This window comes from Thermobia domestica, chromosome 5 (genome assembly GCF_964235325.1).
Source record: "Thermobia domestica chromosome 5, izTheDome1.hap1.1, whole genome shotgun sequence".
NCBI classification, from domain to species: Eukaryota; Metazoa; Arthropoda; class Insecta; order Zygentoma; family Lepismatidae; genus Thermobia; species Thermobia domestica.
Window position 1 is genome coordinate 1,361,107 of NC_137458.1, and position 9,914 is coordinate 1,371,020.

Here is a 9,914-nt window from a genome sequence, read left to right on the forward strand (position 1 = left end):
GTAATGTACAGTATGGTGCTCAATTTCTAACTTTTCACGCTTATATCTCCGCAACGGTTGCGATCGAGGATGTATCCCTTGTCGTGTTATGTTCTTTTGGGACAAGGCATCCAACGGCCATAGTCTCCACTCAAAGTCAGAGTTACACTTGGATAGGTTCCCTCGTAAGTAGCGGACATAACCAAGGATGCCTTTAGTTGTGGATAACATCTTTTCTTCCCGCGACCTGCTGAGAAGGATTGATGGAGCAGGAAGCATCAAAATAAGACAAGGATTTCCGCCGTTATTATTAATAAGATGAACCCATTCGTCTGCAAGTGTTTCCTATAAAGATAATATCTGAAGGAAAAAGGAGATCCGTAGCTTAATAAACCTATCTGGACTAAACTACCAAATATAGTTAAAGTTGTAGAATATCAACGGGAAAGTTTATTAGCGCCAAACTCTTCGTACATTTGCCAGCAATGCATATAAAAGCAATAAACAGTACCATCGCCTCCTGCATTTTTAAACAGTCTTCAAGATGTTCTGAGAGGCTTCCAATAAATGAGACCATGCATAGTCGAATGTTTAGCACTTAGGTGTCAACATTCATTTATATTTACCTTCTGTAATTGAAGATTTTTCTCTCTGTTGAAGGATAATAAGAACATACACAATCAATTTAAAATTATCAATGTAAGAAGAATGTTGCCTTAATATGGCCAATTTTCGAGGTAGGTAACTAACTTAAGTAGTAAGTAATGCATGTCTTCACCATAATTGAATACCACTATACATGACCATAATTGGATATAATTTTATCACTACTCATACATGTTTTCTGTTGCCTATATTTCACCACGCTTTTAACAAATTTTATTTTTTTCAGCAAATTCCCCCGTTAACCTGCTCTTAAACATTCATAAAGATAAGTTAGTTCTGGGTTTTTCATATTTACGAATTAGATGCCAACGACCTGAACGAGCACATATGATGAAACGTGTCTACTCATACATTTATGACACAATTAGAGAAAACATTCCAATGTTTCATACAGCACAAGGAGTGGGTGAAAAGAGATTCAAGATTTTTACGAAGAAACTTCTTCCGTTATATTTTTTAACATTTTATTATTTCTTTTAATTTAGGTGACTAAGAAAGACCTTCAGCTCTCTCTTGGCGAAGACAGAATAATTTTAGAGGAAAAGAAATACGGATATTTTCTGGATGTATTCCTGCCGTTTTTAGTAAGCCAAGATAAAACGAAGGCCAAATTTAATACTAGGCATAGCGTAAGTAATTCCTTAATTTAATTTAGTGCATATGTTTATCTAATGAGCGTAGAGTGAACTCCACATTTACTAAGCAAGTACATACTTGCTGTACGAATATATTTCCGTCTGTATAGAAGTGCTTTGCTAAATTACTTTATAAATATTATTGTACAGGTGGATGGTTTTACATTGTAAATTCACTTCACTTGATAAACGATTTGGCTGCGTGATAGGAGGGAAAAAGCTTCTACAGAGCTACGAGGTCTGTAAATAAAGCAATCAGACATATCCGAAACTAACCTTTACTTATAATACATCCACACGTGTGTCGCCTTAAGAACACCATTTGGAAGCCACACACAGCGATAAACATTGCTTCAGTCTTCATAAAATGCAGTTGATTGGTTACAGATGCTTTTGTCGTGTAGTGATGGCTTTCGGGGCGTGTTTTGACGATTGGAAAAATATGTCAATAAAATAAAGGGACAGGGATTGAAGTGAGGCACATATAGAGGTTGCGGAAATACAGGGATATTTTTATGTACTAAAAGTCCAACCGAAAGCGCTGTGCGACAGGAGCATTGTAATCATGCAACATTCAGATGTTTGAGTTGTCTCGTTTTCTCAATCGTTGTTGAAGAACGTCACAGTAGAAATGTTTGTTGAGCGTTTGTCCTTGAAATGCAAATTCTTTATGGACAACACCTCTACTGTCTAAAAAGCAAATGAACATAGTTCTGATTCTTGACTTGCTCATTGGTGATTTTTTCTGCCGTAGTGAACTGGGAGTGAGCCGCTCTGCACTTTGTCATTTGGTTTTGTGATCGTAGTCAAAGAACCAAGTCTCGTTACCAACACTTCAATCTGCTCCAAAATAATCACTACATACGTCATTCTTACTGTGTTTTTGTTTAGGAAAGAGATTTTTCGATACCAGTTTCGCAACTTTTTTTCTCATACCCAGTTCGTTGGTTAAACTGGGTTATCGTGTGGTTCAAATTGAGTACGTTTGCTGTTACTTTCACAGTTAACCGACTGTCAGACTGCACTATAGTTTTTTTTTTTTATTTTTATTTTATTTTTTTTTTTTTTTAATACTTAATACGGGAATTATATTCTGGGGTAACTAAAATATTTTATATTAGTATATTCCGAATGCAGAAGAAAAATTAATTAGAATAATGCTTAAAATGCATGAATAATTCTTTTGTAAAAATGTGTTTAAGAAATATAAACTGTTAACATTACCTAGTTATTGTATAATTATGTATGTAGCTGAACATCAGCAATTGTTTGTTTTAACAAATACGGTTCATTTATATAATACTCGAGAACATGATAAATAGGTAGTGGACATTAAAACTGAAACACCTGCACAAATAGCGTAGGGTATTCGAGATGCTCATCAGAAACATCTGGTAATTTATATAGTACTTTGAGCAATGAGTCACGTCTGCGAGTTCTTGGTATTCACTCCAGTAGAAAAGATTCGTTAGTGAATGTCATATCGTGTGTATAAAGCGATACAATGGGGACATACCCAGGGCTGTAGTCGAGGGTACACGGCGGTACACGCCGTATACCCTCTGCTTAATCTTAGTCATTAGAGTGTATCTTCTGCTTTAAAGCGTATAGTACTTTCTACTTTTGCTTTTCTATATTTATTTTTATACAGGGCTGTAGTCGAATTCTGCTGATTATTGTTCGCTTCGATAGCACTTTTATCATCTTCAGCGCGTACCACAATACCAATGTACTTATATTTTTAAAATACTATTCATTAAAATTCCCTTAATTTTGTGTTGGTATTATTGTTATTATTTGTAAATAATTTACGACTAACAAGACTATTATGTAGTAATTCATCCGTATAATCTACTAGAATTTGTATAATCTACAAAGTGAGTCAAAAATCCCCTACCATCCCCTATGCATGTCTCCCAAGCTGAATGGACACGGAGCAATATTTCAGGTGTGATTTGTGCACATTCATCCTGTATCTGTTGCTCCAAATGATCCAGATCTTTTCGCCACATACCATTTCTTTGAGGTTACCTCACAGGTTAAAGTCCAACGAAGATTAATCAGGCGATCAGACAGGCTATTCCACTGGCCAACGTCGCCCAAACCATCGATCAAGAAATTATTCGTCCAAATATTGACGAACCTGCAGTCCATAATGAGGTGGCACCCTATCATGTTGGTAAAATAAGGGAAAGCTGCTATCTGCGGTCGACATGGAGGGCAGAAAGAGTTGTTCTAACATGCCCAAGTAACGCTGTGCATAGTGCCAGGGATAACAAATGAGCCAATGATACGTGACCCCCAGATCCCTGCACCAATCATTTTACACGGATCTGTCTACTTAGAGTTATCTGGGGACCAGTAGCATACATTTTGTTTACCTCCCCTGTAACATAAAAATTTGCTTCATCGGTGTGTAAAATTTGCATTGCAAAGTTGGGGTTCTGCTGCAATTATTCCACTCCCCATTCATAAAATTGCACTCTCCGATCTGGGTCATCTTCCGAAAAATGTTGCTAGCAGCTTGTAAGGATGCCACCTACGCGTCCTTAACACTTTGCAAATAGAGGTTTGGCTGATGTGGTATTTCCATGATAATGGCATGTGCTGCACTGTGAAGACCGAATAAAGGGTGCAAGCCGTAGATATGCCTCCATCAGTAACAGTTGTGGGCCTACCTAATCGTGGATTATCATCATCTGTACCCTTCTCTTCGAATTTGGTCTCAGAAACTGTGCCACTGCAACGTGCGAAACTGGAGTATGTTGAGGATGCCTTTCATTGCAATTACAAGCTACAGCGCGGGCACTTCTACCATCCTACATCGTGACGACTTCGATACGGTCGGCTTTGTTTAATGGCATGCTTTAGTACCTTCTCTCTCTCTCTCTATCTCTCTCTCTCTCTCTCTCTCTCTATATATATATATATATATATATATATATATATATATATATATGACCATCTCTAGTTATTATTGTTGCGGTCGTTGTTCAGATACTTGGTTCTTAGTCTTAAGAAACAATTAAAACTTAGAAGTTATGTAAAGAAAATAAACATCTGCGTAGTAATGATCTTAAATGTAAAATCCAGATATACGACCTTGTTAATGTCATAATAATTAACTTTTCTTTTCAGGTATTAACGTTGACGATGCCTGTGACTGGATGAATCGTTTACTACTATTAAAATGGAAATTAGATTGTGAGATAAGCAATTGTTGTAAAATAACATTAAGGAAAATATGCATATCAACCATAAAGACGCCAATAAATATTTTTAATTCCAGTGTTAAATCTTATTTTATTATAGGCTCTAAAAAGAAATGTGTATATTGATTTGAATATTGTAATTATTATTTGGCAATTGTTTACGAGAATAGGCCCAAAAGTACCCGACCTAACAAAGAAAAAAAAAGTTGAGAAAACTATATTTCTCAACTTTTTTTTAGCTCTATACACTTTTCTCAACGATGTTCAGTAGCTTCGATAACCTGTTTATAGTGTGAACCGTCAATCTCCTCAAAATAGCCATTAACTATAGACTCCATTTCTTCATAGCTGGCGATTCTTTTACGAATGAACCATTTTTTCAAGTTTAAAAAAAGAAAATAGTCCGACGGGGCTAAATCTGGCGAATAAGGTGCGTGAGGAAGCAATCCGAACTTTAACTCATTGATAACGGATATGTGAACTAATGCATTGTTTTCATGGAACAACACTTTCTTTTTCGCCAAATTTTTATTTTTTATTTATTTATTTATTTATTTATTTCATCACTCAAACGTCGCAATAAGTTTGCATAATACTCGCCGTTGATTCTCTTTCCTTTTTGAAGATGACTAATGAAAATTATCCCACGCGCATCCCAAAAACCTGACTGCATGACCTTGCCAGCAGATTGAACTGTCTTCGCCTTCTTTGGAGACGATTCTCCCTTTTCAGTCCACTGTTTTGACTATTCCTTCGTCTCAGGTGTGAAGTGATGGACCCATGTATTATCCATGGTTATGAATCGACAAAAAAACTCGCTTTATTGCTGTGAAACATTGCCAAAGACTCGATTGGAACATCTTCATGGCGCTGTTTTTGTTCCATTGTGAGCAAATGCGGTACCCATCTTGTCCGCATCTTTCTCATGTCCGAATATTCAGTTAGTATGCAATGTACAACACTTTTTGAAGTGCCTACTATATCTGCTAGCTCGTGCGCATTCAATCGATGGTCATCCAATACCATTTTGTGGATTTTCTTCACTATGTGTAGCGTGGTCATTCATTTGGCCGACCACTGTCATGCTCGTCTTTGCAGCACATACGGCCTTATTAAAACTCTACTATCCAATATTTTGCTGTTGTAAACAAAGGACCAGATTCTCCCAGAATAGAATCTAGATCGGCATTAATATTGGTTGGACGGAGACCTTTCAAATGAAAGTATTGTATCACTTTTTATATATATATATATATATATATATATATATATATATATATATATATATATATATATATATATATTTACAAATTCACTGAGAGCGTTCACTATTGATGCCAGCCAAAGCAAACAACGTAGCATCTTCAAACTTAAACTTTATAAAGTTGGAACTTTCGACCATAGTAATGTTTTTCAAAAAAACAACCGACATCTATACGTCAGGTCGGGTACTTCTAAGATTTCCACGTGTATATATATATATATATATATATATATATATATATATATATATATATATATATATATATATATATATAGTGTATATATATATTCAGATTTAATACTATTATTACATAAAGAGAAGTTTTGAAAATCGACTTTTCCGAATCCTCTCTAATTGTATCTAAACATACAATCCGAGAACATTCTATAGATTGAGTATAACATCTGAAACTAATGAGCACTGGTGAACATGCTTCCAACTGAACACACTTCCCCACACGCGTCTTTGAATTACCTTTCAACATGCGTAGAACCATAGCGTCCGCAGGAGCGGTTTTTCACTCCTTGGTTTTCACAGCATATATATATATATATATATATATATATATATATATATATATATATATATATATATATAGATAGATAGATAGATAGATAGATAGATAGATAGATAGATAGATAGATAGATAGATAGATAGATAGATAGATTGATTGATTGATTGATTGATTGATTGATTGATTGATTGATTGATTGATTAATTAATTAATTAATTAATTAATTATGGCGCTAAATTCGTTGTACAAAAGCAGAGGGGTGATTCCTGAGAGCGAAAAAACAAAAAAGTTCTAATAAACATAGGGCGAAAATCGCTTCGTTTACGTGTTATAAGCTGCCGAAAGCGTGGGAAAACAAACTTTAGAGTTAAATATTGCACAAACTACTGAGCATAGACGTGATGCGGCATGATACCATCAAAGGATCCTAACCTCCTCTATCCAAATTTGCAGTTTTCAGATTTGTACAATGGTGGTGCAAGGGATTCCCCAAAGGACGTTAGGAATTCCTGAACATTTTATGAGGTAAATTGAGTGGACAAGTGCATGTGAAGGACGTCTCACTGCTTGGAAATAATACTACGTAGCAAGTCAATACTCATACACGCAGACAAAATATGGCGGTTGATGTAATAATCAATGTGCGTGGTTTCATACGCCTTCAAAAAGTATTAGTAAAGGCGTTATACAGGAATTCACTGCAAACATCACGTCACTACAATGTAAAAATACATATAACACGAGCCGATAGGTAACAGAAAATAAAGAAACTGCGATTAATGATCTGCTCATACTAATGACATCCGAATGCTTTTAATGACAATCCGTTACTATTGCTACTGTCGTTTAGTTTATGTATGTATTGTAATGTACATATTCGTCTGTCATTCTCTCCAATATCTTTACAAGAAACAACAGAACTACGGCAACTTGATATTTGTTTGGTTCTTTCGCTATCCAATTTCATTTGTCTGTTGCACCGTGCGTGCAATGGAGTCATTACACATGAGTGAATGAGCTGGTGTGTTCGTTGCGTGGGGAAGAACTGGGATCGACACTATGGACAGTTAAATTAATCTTTTGAGGACTAGTTCTGCTCATGTGTTTAATCAACAATTTCATAAACGACAAACTAGTATACCATTTCTGTTACAGGCTACGTTCGTTTATTTGTGTTCATTAGAGTACATTACATCTCTAATTTGGATGTATTGTGTTTTGTATGTTTCTTTAATGAGCGGAACCTCGTTTGTGACATTAAGTGTGCCTTAGAGGAGGGCAATACGATATTTGTTAATGTGTTCGATAAGATATTAAGGTACTACATCTGTCGTACAAGTGGCATGCGCACTTTTCTGTCTCGTGGTGTGGTATCTTCTCCTACACGGTAGAGGTCTTGTAATTAACTAATCGGTATACACAAATATTATTCACTGACAGAACAGTTGAGTAAGTTGCAATCTAGCTATCTCCGATTCTGGATATTGACCACAATGGCGAAGGAATATCTAGCGTTTCCGACTAAATTTCGCTTCATTTCATCACCATATGGTGTGCCTGTCCAACGCCTGTGATTACAGAGGTAATGGAGCAGTACATACGTGCGGAATTGGCAAACATTTATCTAGCATATAGAAAAGCGGACAGTAATGGTCGTGTGGCATAACGGCTGCACATTCAACAGTTCCTATTCATAGAATTCCACACCACGGAACTTTCTCCAGTGTAGATTGAAGAATACGAGAAACATAATTGCTGGGAGCAGAAGGCCCAATACTCGACGGAACAGAACCGCACAGACTGTGGCTATTGAGAAGGACGCTCTTGCTCGAGTTCAGAGAAATCCGTCCACCAACACATGGGAAATAGCTGCTGAACGTAACGCTCATCATCGGCAGGTGTGGAACATGCTTCACGAAAATTAGATATACTCTTTCCAGGTCCAAAGAGTACATGCATTACACACCGCTGATTATCCACGTAGACAAGAGTTTGTCCAGTGACTACTCGAACAGCATGCTAATACACCCCGCTTCATGTCTCGTGTTCTCTTCACAGATGAAGCTACGTTTTACCGTGATGGAGTGTTCAACACTCACATTCAACATTTGTGGTCTAAGGTAAACCCACATGGAATGTCAACTTGTGCCCATCAGGAACAGTGTTCTGTGACTATGTGGGCAGGAATCGTTGATAATTATCTCATCGGACCATACCTACTACCACAATGCCTGACCAGGTAGGAGTATTGCATATTTTTGGAAGAGGTTCTGCCTGAATTATTAGAGACTGTGTCATTGGCTGTTCGTCGAAACATATAGTTTATGCACGACGGTGCTCCAGCACATTTCGCTGCGGAGATGTGAAGTTGTCTCAAGGCATCCTTTCTGAACAAATAGATCGGCAGAGAAGGACCGGTATCTTGGCCACCTCGTTGACCAGACTTTAATCCCGTAGATTTCTTTTTCTGGGGCCATATGAAACAACCAGTCTCAAATTTTTGCTGCAGCGTGCAGCATTCAGGAAACGCAAGGAGTGTTTCAAAGAGTCCGCTGTGTCGTTCCTTCGCCGCCTCTGTAATCTTTGCATCGAAGTGGTGGGTCGAAACATTGAATACCTTTTGAAGTGACTGTTCTCAACCATTCTCTTTTCATTTAAACAGGGACTCCCTTCTGTAATTTGCTCCCTACAACTCTCTTCGGTATGCAGTCCCGTTACACGATTTGGGATCAGAAATGTCGGCCCCTGTTACAGCACGTACAAATATCGCAAATGGAACAAACATTTTGTTTCACGTCCGTCAGTTTAGAACATTGATTGAGAAAAAGAACGTACTGTAGTCGCATTTGTGTGATGTACTCAAATGAATGAATGTGCTCAAGCAGTTATGTGTATTATTATTATTAATATTAGTATAATTTTCTTATTACTATTACGCGTTCTTTATTTGTCTTTCAATAGTAGTTCTTGTTCAATTCCTGTAGTAGTAAAGGTAGACGCGTTCTCAAAAGCGATATCATTAATATGAGCATATCATCGATTGGAATTTCCTTATTTTCTGTTACCTATCGGTTTGTGTTATATGTATTTTCACATTGTAGTGATGTGATGTTTGCAGTGAATTCCTGTATAACGTCTTTACTAATACTTTTTGAAGGCGTATGAAACCACGCACATTGATTATTACATCATCCGCCATCTTTTGTCTGCGTGTATGAGTATTGACTTGCTACGTAGTATTATTTCCAAGCAGTGAGACGTCCTTCACATACTCTTGTCCACTCAATTTACCTCATAAAATGTCCAGGAATTCCTAACGTCCTTTGGGGAATCCCTTGCGCCGCCATTGCACAAATCTGAAAACTGCAAATTTGATAGAGGAGGTTAGGATCCTTTGATGGTATCATGCCGCATCACGTCTACGTTCAGTAGTTTGTGAAATATTTAACTCTAAATTTTGTTTTCCTACGCTTTCGGCAGCTTATAACACGTAAACGACGCGATTTTTGCCCTATGTTTATTAGAACTTCTTTGTTTTTTCGCCCTCAGGAATCACCCTTCTGCTTTTGTACAACGAATTTAGCGCCATACTGTATATTTATCAGATGATAAGTTCCCCTAATGGTTAGATTACTAATTTCTT

At 36.9% G+C, this 9,914-nt stretch overlaps 1 protein-coding gene across 2 annotated transcripts in view; it reads left to right on the forward strand.

Moving 5' to 3' along the window:
• The window catches only part of Pih1D1 (PIH1 domain containing 1), a 193,825-nt gene extending 189,257 nt beyond the window's left edge, over window positions 1-4,568 (forward strand). For both annotated transcript variants that reach the window (XM_081758094.1, XM_081758095.1), the window contains exons 7-8: window positions 1,131-1,274; window positions 4,419-4,568. In XM_081758094.1, coding sequence (XP_081614220.1) covers window positions 1,131-1,274; window positions 4,419-4,451 — 177 coding nt within the window. In that variant the 3' untranslated portion in view covers window positions 4,452-4,568. The remainder of the gene's footprint in view (window positions 1-1,130; window positions 1,275-4,418) is intronic.
• Window positions 4,569-9,914: the final 5,346 nt, after the last annotated feature.